The 26,007-nt window shown below is 35.3% G+C and overlaps 1 protein-coding gene across 1 annotated transcript; it reads left to right on the top strand.

Annotated features, from left to right (window-relative positions):
* The first annotated feature begins 4,694 nt into the window (after nucleotides 1-4,694).
* LOC110915732 (nucleolin) lies at nucleotides 4,695-6,246 on the top strand. Its single transcript, XM_022160475.2, has 2 exons — nucleotides 4,695-4,848; nucleotides 5,721-6,246. The coding sequence occupies exons 1-2, from the start codon at nucleotides 4,834-4,836 to the stop codon at nucleotides 6,057-6,059; spliced, it is 354 nt and encodes a 117-aa protein (XP_022016167.1). The 5' UTR covers nucleotides 4,695-4,833; the 3' UTR covers nucleotides 6,060-6,246.
* The last annotated feature ends 19,761 nt before the right edge of the window (nucleotides 6,247-26,007 follow it).

The following is a 26,007-nucleotide window of genomic DNA, read 5'->3' as shown; positions in this document are numbered from 1 at the left end:
GTGTTCTGATCATCTCCAGCATTCTTCAAGGTAGCCTTCGGGTTGTAGGCCATATCCGACAGTACGCTGCTTCGGCTGTTGTACCCTGGGAAACAAAATGAGTACTCCTGGGAGACTCGGAATTTGTTTTATGGGAAGCATGTTGAACACGTGCCTCAGTCAATCTGTTTCTACTCCTTTCTTGTATTTTGGCTTATTTCAGTTGTATTTGTACAAGTTTGTTTAGCTTTCTAATTTTTGTATTGTAATTGTTAAATAAAATTTGTTTTACTTTATTCATTTACGCGAACGGTTCCTACACAATTCGGTAATTTTATATGTAATTCTGTTAACTAGAAAGACAATTTGATCATATAAAATGAACGAATCGCCCTTCTCGTTAACAGAAATAATGGATGAAGTAAAACTAGTGGACAAAAATAGCAAAACATGTCGTACTTCATGTTCATACATAGAGACATACCCAATAATTATTAAGCATCGCCGGTGAAAGCAAGTCTAGGCTGGTCAACATGTTTATCAATGAACTCGGGTGCATTTCATATTATAAACCGTTGACGCGGGAAGGTGTATACTCACACCCGAACCCTTTAGTTGACTATTATAAATGTTATTACGTATTAGTATTGTGTGACATGTTGGGACGTAACGAGCTTAGCAGACCGAATTAACACTTTTACGCGTCATTGCTAACTGCTTCGATTCATAAGGAGCTTAACAAACCATATTCTTTTGGAACACTGTGACACATGTAGACATAACGAGCTAAACAGACAAAACATAAGGAGCTTAATAAACCAAACTAACCCGTATTCTTTAGGTTCCGGGTTTGGTGATGAACTTTTTAATGGCATCTACAATGATAGAAGCGTGAACCGAATAAGTACATTGTTGGATGTTCTTAATCACCCAACAAACCTCTAAAATTTTCAAGCTTTAGAGTGTTGCGTTGTAATATGTTGCCTTCGCCGCATCGCGCAAATGTCTGTTTTTTCTTTTTTTAAATGTTATTTACATAGTTACCCCCCTGGTCGGAAACGTCAAGCTTCGCCACTGCCGAAGGACTCATTGTAACCGATGATACAATTCATCATTCAAAACCGTTGATCTACCCACATCTTTAAAACCCCTCATAACATAACTAGAATCACACAATTGTCTTTGTTTTCTCCTGAAGCCGGTAACCGGCCGTCACACAATAACCACCAAACGCCATCACGAAACCACCAATCGCCGCACACCGCTGATTCTCCGTCGCTAAAGAAGGCCGCAACCGACCCTCACGTTCTGCTACACTGCCACCATCGTCGTCGCACGCCACATCGGAAACTACATCCCCGTACATAGCCCTAAACTCACCAACCTAAGTGATATGTTTCCCGCCGCATCGCGCGGGTAAACGACTAGTTATAAAAAAATGGTTGTAAGTGAAGAAGAGAGAAAATGTTATTGTTTATCTGAATATTTGAGAGAACATTATTCATCTTATATAATTTTATAATATATTTTGAAAGTGGCTGTGAGTGGAGGAGAAAGACTCATTTGTATATGATCCTTAAGTAGATGGAAAAAAAAATTAAAAAAAACCTTCAATTTTCATGTTAAGGCTCTTTTGTATGTTAAGACTTATTTGTATATGATCTTTATACTAAAAAAATATTATTTAATTAAAAGAACGAAGAAAACGTAGTTGTTTTTAGTGTAATTATAGAAAAAAAAATGATGAAAGAGATGTGAATGCTCTTAAAAAAAATGGTGTTACGTCACTACCACATAGGTAAAGTGATTTCTCTTTTCACACTCGTTTTTGAAGTCCTTTAAATTATTAAGAAAACCCGACGAGCAAGAAACTAGTTAGCAACAAAGCGTCAAAGTCCATTATAAAAATAAACAATGATTTTTCAACCACTCCTCCAAGTTATATTTCCCTTCCTCTTTACATTATAAAAACTCCACTCACAGATTTTAGTGGGTTGGATGTGAATGCTCTAACACACGCAAACTCCTTTACCTCTTGATAATCCACTCCCACTCTAAATATACTCGACTTGTGTACATAAAAACTTCAGACCAGGAGCTAAATAAAAACAGTTTAGAGCTCCCAACATATTAGAAATATTGCTAAGACTCCATTCCCCTACCATCAATCAATACAGCATTCGCATTAATAAACCCGTTGCTTCAACGTCTTGGAAAGCTGTCGGCAATGATAAAAAAAAAATGTGACAACGGGTCACCTTGTCCAAGACTTCTCTCCACTGAAACTCATATGAAAAGTTACTATTAACCAAAAGTAAATGTGTGTAATGATTTCACGTGAAAATTAAATTGAAAAACAAGTGTGGTGATGTTGGCAAAAGACTCTAGGCATCTAATAACAGATAGCCTAACATAAGAGTTTCCGGACCAATAAAACCTTTTGCCCAACTTCTTATAACTGAAAATGGTATCCCAATGGGCCCAATGTGATTTATCCATTAAGGATAGACCAAATGACCGATATTGCGTTACGTTGTCCCTGAGAAAATTCCAACCTCCTGCCACATGACAGGAGTTGCCCCCTCTACAAGAGCCGACCCTCTTGATCATGCGTGGACCCGGTTAAGACAACACAATCCTGATAATGAGTGGTGGCGGACCTGTGTCTTGCGGGTGTGAATTAGCCGTCCGTTGTGAAGTTCACTTGTAAAAAAATGACTGATATTAATGTTTTTATATACCAATGAAAAAAATTAAAAGAATCTAAATTTTGTGCCGTTGCCATATACAAATAAAATGCACCCATCCCTTTAAATAGAGGTGAACGAAAAACCCGACGGAAAAGAAATCCTCGAACTCAGGTATTAGAAAATCGGGTTTTTAAAGCCCGAAACCGACCCTACCCGTAGGGTAGGGACCGGGTATGCGTATTTCATTCAATACCCAAACTCGGGCTTTTTAGTACCCGGTTTGTACCCAGGTTTCCATAAAACACGTACCCGGGTTTTCGTAATACCCGGACCCGGGTTTTCGTAATACCCAGATCCGTTGTGTACAACAACTTTATTTTGAACGTTTAGAGCCTGTCTAAGCTTTTTTTTTGGACAGATTTCAAGGCATATATTATGTATAAATAAAGGTTTCCACTATATTTCTATGTTTTATGCAAAAGAATGAATCGAAAAACCCGATCTATACCCAAACCCGAACCATAACCGACCAGAAACCTACCCAGACCCGGAAATAGAGTATTCTAATACCTGGGTATTGAAAACCAGAACCCGGGTACACCGGGTATAGATTTTCTGGCCAATACCCGAACCCGACCTGGGTATGACCAATACACGAAAAGACAAAACCCGATCATACCCGTACCTGAGTATTAAAAAAACCCGGTTTGTGCACGTCTACTTATAGGGTCAAGTTATTCTACAAAGGCATCTAATTGTAAGAAGTATAAGAATGATTTATAGAGTGACAAGTGTCCAATAACCTAAAATTAAACCCATCACATCACCACCCAAAACTTAAACACCCCACCACCACCACCCAAACCCCCCCACCCCCCCCCCCCCACGGCAAAAAAAAAAAAACAAAAAAAAAAACTATACCTCACCAAAAAAACTAACACCCCCACCCCAAAAACCTAAAAAAAAAAAAAAAAAAAAAAACCTGACCCCCCTAATCTCTACTTTTAACTTCCATTAGTTTGAAGATTTAATTTTTGTATATACACGCGTATTTACTCTATAAATAAGCACATAATCAATTTTTTAGGAGAGAATCTTAAAAATCACATAATATAATTGTATCTGGTGCATTATTTTTTTAATAAATAAATATTCACATCAATTATTTACTGATTCATGTCAATTTCTTAATTTAAAGACTAACAAAATTATGAAATGCCATCAATTCAAATCTGAAACACATTCTGAATGTTGCATATTTTTACGTATAAGTTTGAATAAATTTAATCGAACATTTGGAAAAGTTTATACTATAGTGTAATTTTTCCAATCCCCAGGTAAATCACATAATGAAAGTTGGGTGTTTACTCTTTACATAAAAGTTTAGATAAATTTAGTAGAATATTTGAAAAACTTTATTAGTACAGTGTAATTTTCTCCCATTAAGTTGAATGGGTGTGACTAGTTTTTGTTCATTGGTGGATGGCAAATGAGTATATCACCCTTAGCATGGTTATATTTTACATTTTTACTAAAGTATCGTAGTTTTTAAGGGCATAAGTTGATGGAATACCATAAAGAAAGAAAGGCAAATGAAGTACCTCCCAAAGTTGAAAAGAAAAGGGTTGAACCACCTTCTATGTTCAAAGAATTAGGCACCCTTTTGCATCAAAACTTTTGGCAAGTGGTTTCAAGCATCAAAGCACCTTACCTTAACCCTTCAATAATACTCTCTACCCCATACCCCCCCCCCCCCCCCACACACACACACAAAATTATACCATGTACCTTTAATCAGGCTATAACTAAGGCCATTTCTCATAGACAAGTGGGAATGGCATTGGTTCTTTGTGAATAATTACAAAATCCTTATAAGTTCACATCATATAAATAAATTTGCATTCATAAAGTATAACCATATGATATGATAATCACTTTCAAAACACACATCCATCATACCCTGGATCGAAAACCTTAACCAACACCCATCGAATCATTAAAGCATAAAAGTTATCTTTCAAGATTACCATTGTTTCCCCCTCCAACTATTCCCTTGCTTCTTTTCACCCTTTTTGCTTATAAATATGTTATTCATTCTCTAACAAATATCATCATTCAACAACTCGTTTGCTTCCACTTCTTCACTATCTCATCTCATACCAAAATGGCCTCTGCTCAGGTTCTTCCTCTCATACTTTAATATTCCATGCATGTCTTCATTGTTTTCTTCGCATACAACACAACCAATCGTATTGGGCGAAAACAACATATATTTCCTTCTCATACGACTTTTTATGAGAGAACGAATCATTTACATCATATTTGATCAATACTTTTTTGTCGAATTAGAAAAATAACGTCGTACAAGGATCATATTCAACGTTTGTTCATCGTTCTATGAAAAAAAAAAGTCCACAGAGATCGAAATTTATGAAATTCTCAAGTGAGAACTTGTTGAAATGAAGATGGTCACTCTTAAAAGGGGCATGTTCATTAGATAACTACAAATAATTAGTAAAAACAATAGTTCTTTCGAGCCATCTGATCACTTTGATCATGGATGAGATGAGAACGGTCATTATTCATGATATGAGATGTTGACAAAAAGTGGTTTCCTCTAAATATGTTGGTCTCTAATGAACCCCCCTCATGCTTAGAATCACTAATTATAGGTTGAACCGCTAACTACAGTATAAAAAAAAAAAAAAAAAAAAAGCATTGGACGGGTTGGTTGGGTTGGTCAAACTGGCCGGGTTGGTCAAACTGGCCGGTTTTCACAGTTTTAAGATTTCACGGTTCAGTTTTGGTAGTTAACCGTATATATTTCAAACTGGTCGACTTTCTTTGGTTTGGGCAGTTTGATAAAAATATCTTTATTATGAAATATCTATTTTTCATAGACCACAAACAATCATTAGCATATTTATAGGGAATATATTTAAATAACTTGCAATTTCATATGGTGGAAGGAACTGATGAATATTGGGTAATTAACTAGTTATATATTTTAACGGCAATAAGTTTTTATGACATGCAAATATATACCTATAGGTTGATGCTACACAGGTGGAAGAGTTCATCAAACCTTCTGAAGAAACAACAGTTGGATCTCCCACCAATGTTGAAGAATCAACAAAAGCTCCTGCACCCGAGGACATCAAATCGCCCTACGACGAAGATGACGATGAAGAAGAAGAAGTTATTTTGCCTAATGAATTAGCAAAACAGGAGGATTTAGATGATGAAGACGACCCGAAAGCCCTATCACCACAGATAATTGAAGACAAAGATGATGAATACGAGGATGATGATGAAGAACCTGTGTCGAAATCTACTGGTAGAGCTAGTGATTTCTCGGAGGAAGAAGGCGATGATGACGATGAAGTTTGAAATGCGGTGATCAGTGTTTCGAAACATATGTTTGCGTTTATGTTTGGTTTTATATGTTTGAATAGCAACCGAGTCGGGTTTTGCTCGGTTAGCCTATCTATCCATTGTATTCCGCGAACATCTATTTTACACTAAACTAGGTACCGTGTTAAGTAACATCTAAAGTTAGTTTTGTTATTAAAGTTCATACGGTGTAAGTGTGTTGTTTTGAGTCTTTTTAAACTTTTAAGTACTAGTCTACTATATGCTATAGTGGAATGGTTTAAAGACTAGTACGATACACATACTAACAATACAAACTTTAGATGTTGCTGAATATTTTAGCAAAAACGGTGTTTGTCATACATTGAGTCATAATTGATAAACTATATTTAACAAAAATATACCTAGGTTGATGCTACATAAGTGTCTTAAGATATCGAGTTAACTTCGTTTTTGCTCCATGTAGTTTGGTTATTTTAACTATTTTGCCCCAATAGTTTAAAAATGGATTTTTTGCTACCCGTGGTTTGTACTTTTATTTTATGTTGCTCCATAACCCTAACTCCATCCAAATTCACTATTAACTAAAAGGGTATTTTGATAAATTTATAAATAAGATTTTAATTATTTAACATTAAATTCTTAAATCCAACTATCATTTACACATATATTTAACTAGGTTATTATCCGGGATTGCTTCCCGGGCTCGGGAAACTTAGTTATATTAATTATTATTTGTTATTAATACAACATCATTACAATAAAAATGTGAGCAGTGGGTGTTTTTCATTGTAGAATTCTATAATTAATTAACCAGATCAATAATAAAAATGTGAGTGTTTGTTTTTTAGGGAAACCACTGATGGTCAATATCAGTGGATGTCAAGAATAAAAATGTGAGCAGTGGGTGTTTTTTAACAATCAGTGGATACCCAACAGTAATTGAAAAACTGATGTTTGGTCAGTCAATGGTAAACATGAAGAATGAAGAAATAGAAGTTGTCTTTCAGCAGTGGATAACATTTAACTATCAAATTTTTAACGAAAACAGTGGTTGTAACTGACTTTTAAGGATTAATGTTCTCCCTGGAACAGATGATGCCAAAACTCTTCATTATTCTGGATTTTTATTGTCTCATCAAAAGTTCCCTAACTTGCCCTTTAAATTGCAATTCAAAATCTAAGGAACTTGTATCATGCTCATCCCTGCAAAGTGTAAGCTCAAGGAGATCCTGTAAATCTTCAACACCCAGGCCAAGTACTACTTCCCTTGATATTTGCTTCACTACACCATTAGATCTGATCAGAGTCAATACATGGGTCTTTTGATCAGACATCCACTTTAGTATTTTTGAATCTAATGGGTTTCTTGGGAGAGGTTTATTTGCTGATGAGTTTGGAGATGGTGGCCTGTTCAGAACTTGTTTGGCTATGTTTTGAAGCTTTGCTGACAATCCTTTAGTGCCATTGTTTTGATAGCTTCTTTGAAATATACAACTTCTAGTTCTTTCTCTTCTTCATCAGTCAGTTTTTGCCTCTTACTTTGATTTACCACAATGGTAGAGGTATCTGATGATGTGAACAGTGGTTCAGAAGTGTGAGCCTGATGCTTTGGTTTAGCAGTGGTTTTGTAATCAGGCTTCTTTAGAAGTTTAGGATCTGTTTCTCTCCTTTTTCTTAGCCTTTCATAAGCCTCGTCAGTGTACTGCCTTGTCCATTTTGATATGGCTTTGGCAGTTCCCACTTTTGCATTAACCAATTCCTGCTTCTTTCTTTTATACTCCAATGTAAGATCATCAATTTTCTTTTTGTATTTGCTCCAATTTGGTGCTAACCTTTTCATGCCTGGATCTCTCTTTATTCTTTCAATTCTATTCAGTTCTGTTTTGAGAGCAACAAGCGGCCAGTCCTGGAATTGTTTAGCTGTGGCAGGGTAGAATTTTTCACTCAAGATCAGCTTGATGATGTCTTCTTTCAGATCTTCCTGCAAGTTAGCTTCTGGTGGCAGGTTAGACATTTCTTTGCTTAGGTCTCTTGCATAATCTTCCAACTGTTTGACTTTAATGAGCAAGAACTGCGTATGAGTTGAGACTTCATTGTCACTTTTCCCTTGGCATTCAAGTCTAGCTCTGGTATCATCTTGCCTGGCCTTGAGTTTTAAATACTCATTTATGTTGGTTGGATCTCTATAACCAATCAGGGAAGGGAATTTCCTTTTTTGAAGGATCATCCACTAAGTAAAACTGCCTCATTTCATTCTTTACAGCATGCAGTTCCAGTGGATAACTGGCAGCTACTGGTACAACATCAGCAGAGTCATATCCTTGGAGTTCTATAGGATCTTTGATTGGGTTGAACAATTTTGAAGGAATAAAAGATTGAGGTTTGGTGATATTGCAAGGGGCAGATGAAATGGGAACAGGTGCTGGTATATCGTCATCATGTACTTGAAATTTTGTTTTTCTTGTGTACACCTTTTTGGGAGAAGATGTTTCTATTTGAGTTTTTGGATCAAAAGGAACAATGGCTTGTGAAGAGATAGGTGATTGACTAACAGCTGTTGAAACAACTAGTGTTTCAACCACTGTTGTCATTACAACAGATGATATGTCATCTGATGTCTTCTGCTTTTTGGCAGGTGGTGATTTTGATGGTGGTTTTGTTGTGGCAGTGGTTGATTGAGTGATGGCAGTGGTTGAAGTGTGTGTTGATGTATTGGTGGTGGTTGTTGGGTTAACATCTGCTGAAACCACTGAAGTATCAACAGCTGTTGATACAACATGTGTTCCAACATTTGTTGGTTTGGAAGATTCATGAGAGGAGCTTTTAGGAGGTTTGGGAGTATGTTTTGTGGATCAGGAAGGTATGGATTTGGGTTGCCTCACTTGTCTAGTAGGCTGTCTTCTTTTAGGCTTAGGTTTTTCTTCATCCTTGGGCTCAGAAGTACCCTGCTCTTCCTTCTCCATAAAGACTTTCTTCTCCTTTTCAAACCTTGATTTTCCTTTTGCCTCCATATCCTTTTTCAGCCTTGCCTTTTCATTAGCCAAGGCATTTAACGATTCATCAACCTTTTTGGAACCATCTGGCCTAGGGAGGTCTGCAAGCATACTGGATTTCTCTGGTGCAATGTACAGACCATCTTCATATCCCCTTTTCTTTAACTGCTTCATTTTATCCCCCTTTTTGGCATCATTTGATGGTGGGTTATCAACAAAGATTATTGTAGGAGGAGCAGTGCCAGTGGTTTGCAATAGATGGGCCTTGATTGCCTTGATGTCTGCTAGTGTATCCATGAACCTAGCTTCCATTAAATTTCTGATCTTTTGAATTTGAATTTCATGTTGCTGATCAGCATGTTCTCTTTGTTTGTGAAGCAGAGGTTGAAATAATTCCCAAAGCTCATTTGGAGTAGGAGCAGATGATGGAACAGATGTTTGAGCTGGTGCAGCAGTGGGTGTTGCTTTTTGTGCTTGTAACAACTGTTGCAGCATAGTTTTGATATCTGCAACAGATGTTTCAATTGTATCCACTCTTGCCGTCAATTCTTTATATTTTAAAGCATCACCCAAGTTAATGGGATCATTTTCTTTCCCACCAGCAATGGTTGTATCAGCAGTTGACTTAGGAAAAGTTTCCCAAAAGTCATCCACTGATGCCCCTTTTTCTTGGTACTAGGGACTTCTTTCCTCAGCAATTGATATCTTTTTAAGATTACCAGTGGTTGAAACAAACACACCAGTGGATATCAGGGTTGCTGGAGAGGAAATTGCCTTCAAGGAAGCCTGATTGATGAAACAACTGGCCAGGTGTAGACCAGTGGATCCAACTCCTGTAGTTGCTACTCCACTTGAACTACTGACAGGAATTACTTGTAATTCCTGCAGTGTAGCCTCCTCAACTATTGGTGGGTTAACAGAGATTGAGACACCAGACTCCGTCACTTGTTGTGGCATATTCTCAGTGATAGGTGATTGAGAAGAACTGATTTGTGTCTGGGCTAAATCAACTGCATCCAATAGAGGTAACATGGATTGTTGTAATGTTATTGATGAAGGATGTGGGGTAGAAAGAGATTTGTCCATGGGATTTGGACTGTGGAAGATGGAACCAAGTGGATCCAGAGCTTCATATTGTGGTGTCCCTTTACTTACAACCTGATCCTTTTGTGAGGATGCAGGAGAAGTTTTAGGCAAAGGTGGATATCTTTGTTCCATCTACTATGAGGAAGTAGCAGCAGTGGTTTCTGGTGACTTTTGTAATGTCACAAGTAGTTGCTCTGGGATCTCATCTTCTAGAGTTACCTTTTTGTGGGTTTGGGGGGCTTCTGGATCTTTTTCTTTTTGGGCTTTTTGGTGGTTTTAGGTGTGGGTTTCACAGCAGTGGTTGTGCTGCTGTGATCACCTTGAGCAGTGGGCTCAACAGCAGGTGACTGAAGAGCAGTGGTTGCTACTAAAGTCTGCTCAGGTACCTCTGCTTGTGTTTTGGAAGGTTTTGACAACCTTGTAAATGATTCAGAGGTTAGGCTGTTTATTCTAAAAGGCTCTCCTTGAATAAGGACATGAGCATTATCTTTTGAAAATTTCTTTCTAAAATAGTAACTTAAAAACCTTGGAAATAATAAACATGATTTTTTATTAACATTTTTAACAAGATCATTGAAAATCTCCTAGGAATAGTTAAAGTTTTCTTCATTCATTATAGCATAACCCAGGTATTGGACCTTCAATGGGATTTCATTGAAAGCAGTGGTTTTGTTTGACACACACATTAGAAGGGTATGAAATAAAAACCTTGGGGCGGATGGAAAACTCCCCTTTTGTAAAGTTTCTTTTTTCATTTCTTCAGCATACCCTCTTTCAATGAAATCAGTTTGATACTCATTTTTTGGAAAATAAGTTTTACCTTGAAGATCATCGAGTTCAAATACCTCCGAGATGGTTTGTGGAGTAATGGTGACTGAAATACCCTTTATTGTAGAAGTAATGGCTAAGGGCGTTTTATCCTTAGTTTCAAGTTTTGCATTTTTCCAAAACTCTCTTTGGGTTTCCAGGTTGATCGGAGCATCATAGGTCAACAAAGTTTTGTACTTTAAGGACGAAAGAGCGTCTATGACAGAATCGAAGGTGGTGGTATGACTGGGTTTTTCGAGTAAACCCAAGTAGTTATGAGGAGCTTTGTATGGAAGAGCCATGATGAATCATGGATTTTTATGAGTGAATGAAGAAGATGAGCGATTGAGAAATGAAATGGAGAAATGATTTGAGAGAATTGATGGTAACTGCTTTTAGAAAGGAATTTTGAATTTGATTCGACAGTGAAAACCCTATTTGGGGTTTTGATCAGGGTTTTATAGGTGGAAAAGGTGTATGCTGACGTGGCAGCGGTTACAAAAGATCTGACCGCTAAGTACTGTCCACGTGCCAACCGCTGATGAATAATGGATGACAGTTGTTAGGAAACCACTGATGGAACAATATCAGTGGTTTGCAACGGTAACAATGAAAACAATGGGTGACTTTTAGCTATCAGTGGATTAAAACACTGATGTTTGATCAACCGTGCTTAACAAGGAAATGAGAGAACAGAGATTGACTTTCAGCAGTGGACAACATTTAGTAGAAACAGGTGTTTGAACCAAAAACAGTGGTTATGGCAGACTTTTAAGGATTAATGAAAAATTTTCATTTTTTGCTATTATTAAGGATGGATTTTTGATTTTCTAAAAACATTTTAATGTTTTTATTCATAGAAAAACAGGATTTTGCTTGTTATTCCATGTTTAGCATGCCAATCCTAGAGATCAAGCTTTCAAAGGTAGATGTGTCTAATGCTTTTGTTAGCACATCTGCCAGCTGATCTTTTGTTAGCACATCTGCCAGTAATTTTGAGAGAAATGGATGATAACTGCTTTGAGAAAGGAATTTTGAATTCGATTCGACAGTAAAAACCCTGTTTGGGGGTTTTGATCAGGGTTTTATAGGGAGAAAAGTGAATGGTGATGTGGCAGCGGTTACAAAAATGTAAGACCCGCATTTGAGTCTAGTAGAAATGACACCCAAAAGATGCTAGAACATAAATTTTTAAAGTGTACAAATCTTTCTCAATTTAAAAGGTGAAAACACTAATATCATTAATACATGATTTTAACAAAATTTGGGCATGACCCGTCCGTAAGACGAGTGTATCCCTATATTAACCATCATTAAACAAACAAGTTTACGACCCGTTCGACTAGACACGACTAAAAACCATATACCAAGTATTAACAAGTGTAACTACCAACAATGTTATACAAAAACAAGCATTTGACCCAAAACATTAATACATAATTGCGGAAGCGCTTGATGATCATAAAGTGTGCATATGCTCGCTCCAATTTGCCAAGTCTCCTACATTGAGGATTTACCTACATTTGACATAACAAATAGGTTAGTATTTCGCCACTAACAATTTTCGGTAATAAACCCATTTATTTCTTTCTCGGATAAGCATCATTCATTTACTTTGCTAACCAGCCAAATGCTCTTGGATGGATAGTTGAATAGAGGGAGAAATCCTTTTTTCTCCTTCATATTGAATGTAGTCTATCACTTTGTTAAACGGTTCCTTACATGCTTGTCTCAAATAGAGGCTAAGCATACTTTACTTAACATACCCGTTTGGAACGGATACTAGCATCATTACATCATCTTCATTCGATTTGTTCATAATGAACAATCATAGTCATTTCATTTAAGCATTTCATCAAACACTTGGTGGGCATCGTATTTACTAGCATTATGTACAAGTATACAAAGCATGAATTCCTACTAGTTCATCTTATAATTCATCTAACATTCAACCCGTGTTCATAACCTTCTTTTATCCTACATAAATTTTCTAATATTCAAGCATTACTACATCATCATATTTCAAGATTCCACATGATTATAGCTTCTTTGATCATCCTATTCATACCACAATTTCACAAAGTGGGTTTTTACCAAAATCTTTCAAATAACCTAAAAATCAACATGATTCTTGTCCTAGAAGGTAACCCTAACTCAGATTTCTCACATTTAGACATAAAAAATCGAGATTGGGTTGTAACCCTCATCCTACAAATCATAATTTCAGAAAATAAAACTTACCACTTCACTAATTAGGGTTTGATACTCGAAAATAGGGGCTCATGCATTAGATTCTTCTTGAGATTTCAAGTGAATTGATGGAGTTTAGAAAACTAGGGTTTGCTTGTTCTTCCCTATGCTCTAATCGAACCCAGAACCCCCAAATGTGGGTATTTTTCAATTTTGTTTATTATTAAAAACTTTTAATTCATTATTTACACATTAAACCCTCCCACTTTGAAAGAGTGTTTAATTTGGGCTTCTCCATAAACTAACTACCGTCTCATTAACTATGTTAAATTCTTTGTTTATTTTTACTTATTGTTATATTAAACATTTTTGGGGTGTTACAAGTCTACCCCCCTTAAAAGAGGTTTCGTCCCCGAAACCTTTCTCATTCCAACTACACCACTTCTACTCTTACTTTTTCATCTATTCATTCACGATGCTTAATATAACATAGATGCATTCGGGATCTTGGCAAGAGTTTCATTCATGCATAAAGGTATTTGTACACGTTGTCCCTCTGTTCTTAAATTAAGTAAATTACTTTCATAATCACATGTAAGTCAGAATCTGATCCAGAGCTCTTATTAGTGTCGTTTTCACCTTATAATGCTAGTTCCTAGCATATATCATCACTAGCGGTTCGTTCATTGAAATTTATTCCAAATGTATACTATTGGTCATACAAGCTTATGCTTACGGCTTGTTCCTATCTTTCTAAATAAGCAAAACATATTCATACATTTATTAATATAAATAAATCGATTTATTTCATTCCGCACACGAATCATGCACGATATAATTCATTATTGTAATCATGAGCAAACCACATTATCCCATTACTAACGTTCTTCTAATTACTTTCTTATTCATATGAGGGCTTAGCATAACATTATACGTATACTATAAACATTTAATGATTTTGTGGTACTAATACAAAACTACCCACTTCCTAATTACTTTTTCATACTTAATACGAGTATAAGGTATCATTCTACGGTTACTACCGTCACTTGAACTAATCACAAGTTTGAGTTTAGCCTTAAATTTAATCCTTCGCACACTTTATTATTAGCTCCTTGCATGAACTACTTATGATAACAACTAGGTATGTTGTGTACGAGCACCATACGAGCATTTAACTAATTCAACTCAAACTTTCATTTAAGGCCTTTAGATCTCCCTCTTAATGACATTCATACCTTCTCACGCTGACCGTTACAGGTCGATCATTGTATACCATACCATAATTATTCTACCATTCATTTTGTTCATACTTACAAATAAGTCTACGGATTCTTATCATTAATCAAGAATTAAACATTTTACTAACCTCGCCTTCAATGCATAAGTCGGTTATCCGTGCGCCGGATCGATCCGCTTCTTTATATGTACCTTCCGTACCAGACTTGGTCTCATTTATTCATGAAATATGCTACCACTCGTGGGCACCCTTCCACTAGCTTCGTTACTAACATCTCACTAAGAATTCCATCCTATTTGTCTATAAATAAACAGTTAGCACATAACCCTTCATAACTGCGTCCTGCGGGGTGTTTGTTCGCCCATTGCCTCTTTCACAATTTTCTTACGTACATGCTAAAACATATCATACATTCCATTTCTTACATACAATCCTTTCTTTTTGTTGGTTATTTCTCCAACTTTCGCAGTTTAACCTTTCAAGGTCAGACTAACACCCCCTCACCTATTAGTAATAAACTTGACAAACCGAACATTAAATACCGGGTTCGAATGACGATCGCCATTTGAACCGTATAACTTATTTGAGTTTGTTACTTAGTTTTTATTCTTACTTGTTTAATTCGTCTTCACTTACGGATTCGAACTTTTAATCTATTACCTTTCATTCTTACTGGGTTGAATCCATTTCTCAGATTCTAACATTTTCATCCGTACCTTTCGTTCTTCTGTCGTATCATTTACCATGTCATTTCTTATGATATATTTTCGTATTAATCTTCTACATTCAACTTCAAGTGTTGGGTCCTAACACTAATTCCATGTCCTAATTCATGTAGCGCGTCTCACCGCAACACTCTACATCCTATTTCTAGTGGTGTTCCCACCCTTCTTTTTTGAGTTTGTTTTACATTCAATCGTAAGCTTAAACTTTTCATTCTTATCTTTCTCTCTTATACTGACCCGATCCCTTAAGAATCGTTAGACCCCTTTTTACTAGCTTGTCCGGACATAAGTGAGATGATTCTCGTGTTTTTCTCGAGCTTCGGTCAATACATGACCATCCCTTAATATACCATTTCCATTTATTCATTCACCGTATTTAGTGTTAATTCACCTACGTTACCTAACATGTCTCTACTAATGAGTATCCTACATTACACATTGTATTTCTTACGTAATACTTCTAGCATTTGTAAGTAATTATTATTTACTGTCTTCTACAACATAACCTTATAAGGTCAACCACTACCCAATACTTTTTGTATATAAGTATTGCAGTACATGTTGTACTTACTTTCAATTCGAACATCTTTACAAAATGTCTTTAGTTAACATCCCAACTAATATTCTTCCCATACCTTTCATCAACATTACCAAGTTCTCATTTCCGCCTTAGAACTTCTCAACTAAAATTTATGACCGATTTACCCTTATAATGAGGTCTTATCGATTTAACATTATGCCAACAATTTCAACAAAACGTACCATAACATTTCTCATTTATTTATACATTTCACTTTGATTTCGAATACTCAATCACGTATACACCTTCATGCAGATGAATTCGAAGCGATTGCGAAATCACTTACCTTTAGTGTTCATGCTTACCTCATTGCTTCCTCTTACCCCGTTTGCCATCCATACTTGAATCAACTGACAAGATTTCCATCCTTACATATTATTACATTCGTAACACTGTTAGCTTATGTGATCATACATACAACTATTCATTTTCTTTCTATTCATAAGTTAACTGACTTTCGTTAGTCAAATTTCGTATAAACGAGGCATTTATTATCAGTTATCTCACTTCCAATCCATACAACTAAACTATCGTCAAGCATAACACGTAAATCACTTAATACATAACACATTAACTATTTACTTTAGCATTTGTGTCTAATGACCATTTCATGATATCCTTATACTGTTGACTTTTAAATAGTCAACTGTCTTGCTTACACACTTCAAACTTTTGAACATGTAATCATCTAAATATGATAGACCGTAATATTAATATTCTACGTATTTCATACATACAATTTACGTAATCCTCCAAACAATACACATACATACATTCACTTTCACGTACTTTCACATGCTAATGCTTCATGATTCTACAAATAGTAATTATCATTCAAGTTAACTATATAACATAATTCCAACGCATCCTTTACTAATAAGCTCGTATGATTCGTATTTAGCACATATTCGCCTCTTAATCATAACAAGGCAAATCATTAAATACACATAAGCATCACACCATTCAAGTACAAAGTACAGGCCTCTAATGCATAATTCTGATCAAAGCATACATTCATCCGAATTTTCATACGAATTTCCATCTAACTCACATTCTTCAAATTATTTTCTCCACTAATCTCATCATTTTTTTTTGTTTATTTATTAACAATTCCGGCTCCTTAATATATCCAAGCACTTTAGTCTATACTCCACTTTATACATTCGTCAGTCATTTCATGCCATTCCATACCTTACATTCGACTTTCATAAATGTTACTTTATCGCCAACGATCTACATAACTTTACATAACTTATTATATCTTCTATTAACTTGCCAGGAACATAAAACGGGCATTTCTGAGAAGTATGGGAACTTAAATTATAGTTCACAAGCTTTCAATACATCATAGTTCATTAGTCCGTATTTACTTCATTCGCATTCTCACATTTTAAACTTTACTCACTTTTTAAACTTTCATCATTCTTTCACGTCATTCGACACATTTCTTTCGACCTTTAGGATTTCATTCATTCGTAACCACTACCCATGATTACATATACCTTATTGGGCTTTATATGGGTCTTACTCAATCATAAAATAGGATTTTGAACAACTCGGGGTCTCAAAATATGAAAAATAACATAAAACGAAAAGTTCCAGCGGACTGAACTTCTGCTAGCCGTCGGTGACGGCCTGGCCTCCCGTCGGCGAAGGGGCCTGGAATGTGGCGTCGGCCACTTTTGCCCGTCGACAGAAACTTAGGGCGTCAGCACCATGGGGGCGTCGGCGACGGCCAGAGGCCCGTCGGCGACGGCCTCCCGTTAGCTGAAATCGCTGCAGACCTTGTTTTTGGTATTTTAATCATTCTTCGGGCCGGTTTCGGTTATACGGTTCCTGGAACTCCCCATTTCACCTCCCATTATTACTACTCCACATACTTAACTTAAATATTTATCGTAAACACACTATACATACTTGTATTAAACCGAAAACTCAAATTATTACCTCATTTGTGATCTTGGAGCGAGCACACTTTTGCAAGAGTCATCAGTTTGAGTTCAAGCATCACATCATATACTCGAATCCCTCAAACCTTGGCTCTGATTCCAACTTGTAAGGCCCGCATTTGAGTCTAGTAGAAATGACACCCAAAAGACGCTAGAACATAAATTTTTAAAGTGTACAAATCTTTCTCAATTTAAATGGTGAAAACGCTAATATCATTAATACATGATTTTAACAAAATTTGGGCATGACCCGTCCGTAAGACGAGTGTATCCCTGTATTAACCATCATTAAACAAACAAGTTTACGACCCGTTCGACTAGACACGACTAAAAACCATATAGCAAGTATTAGCAAGTGTAACTACTAACAATGTTATACAAAAACAAGCATTTGACTCAAAACATTAATACATAATTGCGGAAGCGCTTGATGATCATAAAGTGTGCATATGCTCGCTCCAATTTGCCAAGTCGCCTACATTGAGGATTTACCTACATTTGACATAACAAATAGGTTAGTATTTCGCCACTAACAATTTTCGGTAATAGACCCATTTATTTCTTTCTCGGATAAGCATCATTCATTTACTTTGCTAACCGTTAAACGGTTCCCTATATGCTTGTCTCAAATAGAGGCTAAGCATACTTTACTTAACATACCCGTTAGGAACGGATACTAGCATCATTACATCATCTTCATTCGATTTGTTCATAATGAACAATCATAGTCATTTCATTCTTACATCATACTCCGATCCTAGAAAGACGGATCGAGTAGACTTTCGTCCATTGCATACATAACTTCCCATACCCGGTTCAACAAAAAGTACCGGATATGATGCGTTTTTTAATCATTCCTCATAATCCGTTTATGACGGATTTTACCATTACTTTCAACGATCATTGAATTCAATTCTAACAACTTTGACATAACCAAACAATACAAGTAAGATTTATTATACATATGACAACATCATAAACACAGAAATGCGGTGTACACTAACGTACCTCGATCTTATGAAATTTCCGATTTCCTAGTGTTGGAACCTTCTTCTTTCGCGCCTATAACAACACATTCATTTGTTTATTTAGTACAACTAAATCTCATTCATTCACCTTCCAAATTATACATATTATTCTTTTAAGCATTTCATCAAACACTTGGTGGGCATCGTATTTACTAGCATTATGTACAAGTATACAAAGCATGAATTCCTACTAGTTCATCTTATAATTCATCTAACATTCAACCCATGTTCATAACCTTCTTTTATCCTACATAAATTTTCTAAGATTCAAGCATTACATCATCATATTTCAAGATTCCACATGATTATAGCTTCTTTGATCATCCTATTCATACCACAATTTCACAAAGTGGGTTTTTACCAAAATCTTTTAAATAACCTAAAAATTAACATGATTCTTGTCCTAGAAGGTAACCCTAACTCAGATTTCTCACATTTAGACATAAAAAATCGAGATTGGGTTGTAACCCTCATCCTACAAATCATAATTTCAGAAAATAAAACTTACCACTTCACTAATTAGGGTTTGATACTCGAAAATAGGGGCTCGTGCATTAGATTCTTCTTGAGATTTCAAGTAAATTGATGGAGTTTAGCAAACTAGGGTTTGCTTGTTCTTCCCCCTGCTCTGATCGAACCCAGAACCCTCAAATGTGGGTATTTTTCAATTTTGTTTATTACTAAAACCTTTTAATTCATTATTTACACATTAAACCCTCCCACTTTGAAAGAGTGTTTAATTTGGGCTTCTCCATAAACTAACTACCGTTTCGCCATATCTCATTAACTATGTTAAATTCTTTATTTATTTTTACTTATTGTTATATTAAACATTTTTGGGGTGTTACAAAAAAGATCTGACCGCTATGTACTGTCCACGTGTCAACCTCTGATGATAATGGAGGACAGTTGGTAGGATACCACTGATGGAACAATATCAGTGGTTTGCAACGGTTACAAATGAGAACAGTAACTGACTTTAAGCTAGCAGCGGATAGCCATTAGTGGGTTAAAACACTGATTTTGAACAACAGTTTTTTTTTATTTTTTATTTTTTATTTTAACTTTAATTTTTATCACCAAAACAATATTCGAGGAACTCTTATCTCATTGGAATGTAACGATTAGGTAAAATTGTAATTTCATTGCAATTCTAGTTTTCATTTGATAATTTCATTCTATAATTAATAACCACATCAACAATAAAAATTTGAGCAGTGGATGTTTTTTAGGAAAACCAATGATTGTCAATATCAGTGGATGTCAACAATAAAAATGTGAGCCGTGACTATTTTTTAACTATCAGTGGATAGCTAACAGTGATTGAAACACAAATGTTTGGTCAGTCAGTGGTCAACATGAAGAATGAAGAAATAGAGGTTGACTCTCTGTAATTTGCAGGAGCACAGATTCTTCAAAAAACTGCTCTCAATGATCAAATTCTAAACATTTGTTTTATCTTTGCACTCTCCTGCTGACCATCAAACGAACCTTTGATACTATTAAACCTCTGTTGACTTACCAAACAGATGTTTAGACACAATTCAACGTCAACATAATCTGTTCACCATCAAACCAATCCTTGACACTATTAAACCTCTGTTGACTTACCAAACAGATGCTCAGACACAATTCAACATCAACATAATCTAAATCTTACGCAAACACTAAATAATAAGTAAAAATAAAACACAACATAGATTCATAAAATTAAAATTTATTCATTTATTCATGACCTTAAAACTAAAAGTCCAATAATTACATCACATATTGAACAATATTAAAGTTCAAATCTAAGAATAACAACAAGAATTAAGAAACTTTAGTTTCAACTCCATCGACTGCTGAACCTCTTGATATGTCCTTCAGCATCGCCATGAACTGCACGTCTCTATCACCGCACTCTATATTACTGACAACACGAAGCTCACGAACGGAAGTTGAAGGCATCCGCATAAGATCTCTGGAAACCTGCTCTCTAGTGAACAGGCCAACTTGCAATCCATCAAAACATCTCTTCAGCTCTTGAAGAGTAGCCCTATCTTCATACACCTGTTCCTCGATTTGCCTGACAAAACGCTGCTTTAAATCATCTGATTTTGCATTTGTGAATGACGCCATTTGAATAAACTATATTACTCGACTTTCCTGAAAGTATGATATCTTCGTAGGAAAACTTGATGAAAAACAGGCGAAGTGACTATGAGTTCATATACTGAAATTTGTAATTGTGAAAACGTGTATATTTAATATAAACATATTAATGTATATTTCAAAACAGCAGTCCTTTAATGCACAAACCTTTTCAAACCCCAACTTTTATAGGAAACCAGTAAAATTAAATACCAAGAAACCCAAGGGACAAAATTTCGAAGTTCAAAGAACAAAAGCAGATTATCACAATTACAATTAACCTCTCCATTTACCAAGTAGACGCGTTTTTAAACTCTATAAAAGACCGATGATTACTTTTGATTCAAAACATCAACAAATTGTCCTACAAATCACTTCTCTCAAAAATTGTTCCAAATCACAAAACCAACAAAAAATCTACATGGCAAACTTCAGCTTCTACCACTAGTTAGACACCAGCGATGTTAAAACACAATTCTCGATGTGGTCACTCAAAGAACAAAGAACAGACGAAGAACTAAACAGGAAAGTCGACAACATCAATGACACTAATCACAACAAAACCTGGAATAGCATAGCATTGCTCGATGAAGTCCTCCACTCTCCTCCATCAGAGTTCCAGAAGAATGCCGAAGAGTTTCTGAACCACACTTCTAAAACAGGATCAGAAAATCTGCCACATGCTAACTGACCTGAAATTCAAAAGAGAGCATGAAATCACAAGGAGAAAGGCCAGAGTCTACGAAATCCTAGCAAGTGTTAACTCTAGCGTATATTTCATTAAATTTCTATTTTTCTATGTAGTAGTTCATTTTAATAATATAAACATGCATCTTTACATTTTCTAAAATGTCAGTGTAAATAAAAACTCTCAACATCATCAACAGTTAATCAAAATAAGAAACAAACCTAAAATGCAAAAGTCTCTTCTCAACTGTTGTAGCACATCTGACTTTTCACGATAGAAGATACATATCGTCCGTTCAAGTTGCAACTCTCACATCAAAGAAGGTAGCACATGCAACTTTTCACGATGTTGCAACCATGATACTGCAACATCGATATTGAAAGGTTGATGTTTGATGGAAAGCTTCATTGAAATGACGATGTTGGAACAATGATAATGGAACGATAACATGTAAATATAATCAACAAACATTTAAACAAAGAAGTGTAATCGGAGATTAGCGGCTGAATCACGAGAAAGATGCATTTGAGAGAGAGAGAGAGAGAGAGAGATATGCTCACATATATGAGCGAGCAAGATTTGAATGTGAAACCAGATAATTATATCTTATTTATAGGATTAGAATATATGGTTTGAATTTTGAATGTGGAGCCAGAATTTTGTATCTCGATGGATGTTTATTAGGAACTGATGTTTGATTATAAAATGTTGAGGGCAGATGTTTATTGGGAACTGATGTCTATTGGGAACTGATGTTTATTGGGAATTGATGTTTATTGGGAACTGATGTTTATTGGGAATCGGCAGTAGTTTGGATTTTAAAGTGGGCCAGACCTTTAAAATTTTAATTTAGAGCAGTGGTTGGATTTTAAAGTGATTTTAAATTAGGCTTTATGATGTAATAATGACATAAGAAAAGCCTTGTTGGATAGCTTCTCTTGCTGACACATCAGCTTTTCTTATGTCATTGGGATTTCTCCTTTTATAGAAAGTATAGATTTGGGTATTCATATGTCAAAAATAATTATAAGACAAATATATACGGTACCATCTCATCCATGAAGATCATATCAAGACGATATATTTCATTTTTGTTTTCATTCATCATCTTTTTCGACACGCTAACAATCTTCACTCTAGTCGAATAGTTGTTTGAGAATGGATTAAGATCATTAAGCATGATAACCTTTGCAACCTCCTTTTGAAGACTATACATAAAAAAAAGAATAAGCAATATATATATATATATATATATTGCTAAACGTAATATGATAATACAATAAGCATGGATGTTCTTAAAAAAATATCAAGGTTAGAATTCAAGCTTACCGATTCTCCATTCAAAATTTTAATTGAATGCAGTGGTAAATGTAATTTGAAAGGTAAGTAGTGTATATCCTTATATCATGCTTTATTAAAGTAATTAAATATTAGAAATGATATGCAAAGTAGGAAAAAAAAAGAGAGAGAACGTCAATTTTAAATTACCATTTTGCATATTTTGAATTTCAAAATTACTGATATTATCAGTAATTACTGATCTGATTTGAAAGCAATTGTCATGATGACTTTTCTAATTTTTATTTTAACTTTAATCAAGAGATAATAACCGTCAGTTTGAAATTCACATTTTGCATATTTTAAATGTTCAAAGCTCAAGAAATTAGCATTAATTACTGATTTGATTTGCAACAAATAGTCATCAAGAATTTTTTTTATTTTTTAAGTTAACTTTAAATTTTATCATGAAAACAATGTTGGAGGAACTCTTATCTCATTGGAATGTAACGATTAGGTAAAATGGTAATTTCATTGTAATTCTAGTTTTTATTTGATAATTTCAATCTATCACTAATTAACACCATCAATAATAAAAATGTGAGCAGTGGCTGTTTTTTAGGAAAACCGTTGATGGTCAATATCAGTGGATGTCAACAATAAAAAAGTGAGCAGTGACTATTTTTTCCTATCAGTGGATACCCAACAGTTTTTGAAACACTAATGTTTGGTCAGTCAGTGGTCAACACGAAGATTTAAGAAACAGAGGTTGTATTTCAGCAGTGGATAACTTTTAACAATCAAATGTTTGAACCAATACAGTGGTTGTAACAGGCTTTTAAACAGATGTTGGGGCTTAAACAGATGTTTCACCTTATATATCAGTTGTCTGGACTTAAACAGAAGTTTGACCTTAAACAGATGTTTGCCCATAAACAGAAGTTTGTCCATAAACAGATGTTTGGCCTTAAACAAATGTTTGAGCTTAAACAAATGTTTGCTCATAAACATTTGTTTGCAAAAAAAGACCAATTTCAAGAATACTATACCCAAACAATCAAAATGAGGAGCTTAATAATCATCCAAGTGTACTTGATTTTTATTTATTAGTATAAAGATGAAACAACTGTTCAAATTATAGTACAGATCAAACCACTGAAGTGATGTGATAAATACTGTTACATATAAACACTGTTGTGATAAACACTGTTACATATAAACACTGATGTCATAAAAATTGTTACATATAAAACACTAAGGTGATGACATCTAACAACCTATAAAACATTGATGTGAAAAACTGTGACACCTGTGCTTGTAATCATTGTAAACAGTTCAGTTATCAATGAAATAATGTTATTTGATCCCAATGTTTGTTTGTTTATGTTTGACATTTTTCATGTTTTGATTTTTGTTCAAATTCAAACTCTATATCGCTTTCTAGAGAGTTATACGCAAACTGATGCATAAACGTAATCAGTTTAACGCGACAAACACTCTGGAACATCAACATATGCTTAACATACCTTAAGTAACCTTTACATAACTTAGAAATAAGTTCTGAAGGCTTTGGTATGGCAAAATCAAGTTTATTCGCTTACAGGGACTAAATTCGACAAACTATGAAAGTATGCCGATTCGTACTGTAACGGACATTCCGGAAGTTGATCATAAGTTAAACATACCCTAAATATCCTTCACATAGCTTAGAAATAGGTTTTGAGGGGTTTGATGTACTAAAATAAAGTTTTTGGTCATTCAGGGACTAAAAGCGTCAAAAAGTGCATAAGTTTGCATTTTCGCGCATATCTTACGTTCTGAATACATCCGGACATCCAAAAATTTATGTAATCATTAAAATATTTTTTTTAGTGATTGGCATGATAAAAATCCATTCGTCGCATAATTTGGATCGTTTTTCACGTCCGTTCATGTTTCGTCGTAATTAACCGAATATCATGATTGTACGACCAAACGAACCGACATCCGACATATTTTTGAGCTTGTTTCATGCCCACTATGCTTAGGCATCATTGTAGGGCCTTGAAAATGAGTTAACGGGCTTTAAACGTGTCAGAAATGGCCTTATACATGTGCAGGGACCAAAACAGCAACTTTTGAAACTTGTTTGCTGAACTGCAGCTCAGGCGGGCCGCATAAGCCAGCCTTGGCTTTTACGCGGGGCGTCTAAGCAGCCCAGATCTGCAAAAAATGTGTATTCTTGCGTATTTTGCAACCAAACTATTCTTGGGTATCAAAACCCTTTGTTTTGATATCAAACTTGTTTTCAAACCTCGTTAAACATGTTTTAACATGTTTAACTCGTCACTTTAGATTTAGTGCTTCTATAGGGTCGTAAGGTAAGCATTCTAAACAACCGCTTAGACTTTCGAACCCGACCCGTTTGGTCGATCATTAGGATCCGACCAAACACATTTTGTGACCATACTTGCATAAGGAATAACCTTCCGAGGTTATACTTTATGGTCACTTAGCTTACTTAGTTGTATGATAGGTAATTATACGCCGTAGGAAAAATGACCAAAATGCCCTTTTTACGCCAAATTTCATTTTAAGCATATGTAACCTAAGATTTGACATCTAAACTGATTAGGGAACATTATTAGACATGTTAAGGCATATATTACTTGCCATAGGACTAGTTAGGCGGTCCGAACGCGTTTTACGCGAACGGCGCGTTAAAGTAGCGTAACCTACCTAAACGGGTCGTATTGGGTCGTAAGCACTTAGGATAAGTTCCATTTTAGAATGTAGGCTTTGTTAAACCATATTACATGAGTTCATATACTCATTTGGTTTACGAAACCACATTTAGTCTGATCCTTCGATTTAGGTCCGTTTATTAACGTAGTTACCTATATTAGGTGCCGTTTGATCCCGTGATCGTTCTTGCTTTGCTTGGTTGTTATCCAAAGACTATTGAGCAATCCCGAGTGAGTACATAGTCCCCTCTTTTACTGTTTTTCAAACATTTTGGGGGTGAAACACATGTGCCTACTTGTTACTTTCGTGCTTTTCATGATTTCATAACTCATACTTGCTATGTTCATTAGTACACGTATAGTACATGATTTTATCCATGTTTTTGCTATGTATGTTCATTTAGTGCATACTTAGTACATTGTTTTACATCACATGCTATGTATGTTCATTTGTTGCATAGGTTTACTCAGCATATGGACACATTGTTTTACATTTCTACTTTGTATGTTCATTTGTTTCATACTTAGTACATTATTTCATAA

The sequence above is a fragment of the Helianthus annuus genome, chromosome 16, assembly GCF_002127325.2.
Source record: "Helianthus annuus cultivar XRQ/B chromosome 16, HanXRQr2.0-SUNRISE, whole genome shotgun sequence".
Classification (NCBI taxonomy): Eukaryota; Viridiplantae; Streptophyta; class Magnoliopsida; order Asterales; family Asteraceae; genus Helianthus; species Helianthus annuus.
This window is presented reverse-complemented; position numbering and strand designations above follow the sequence as displayed.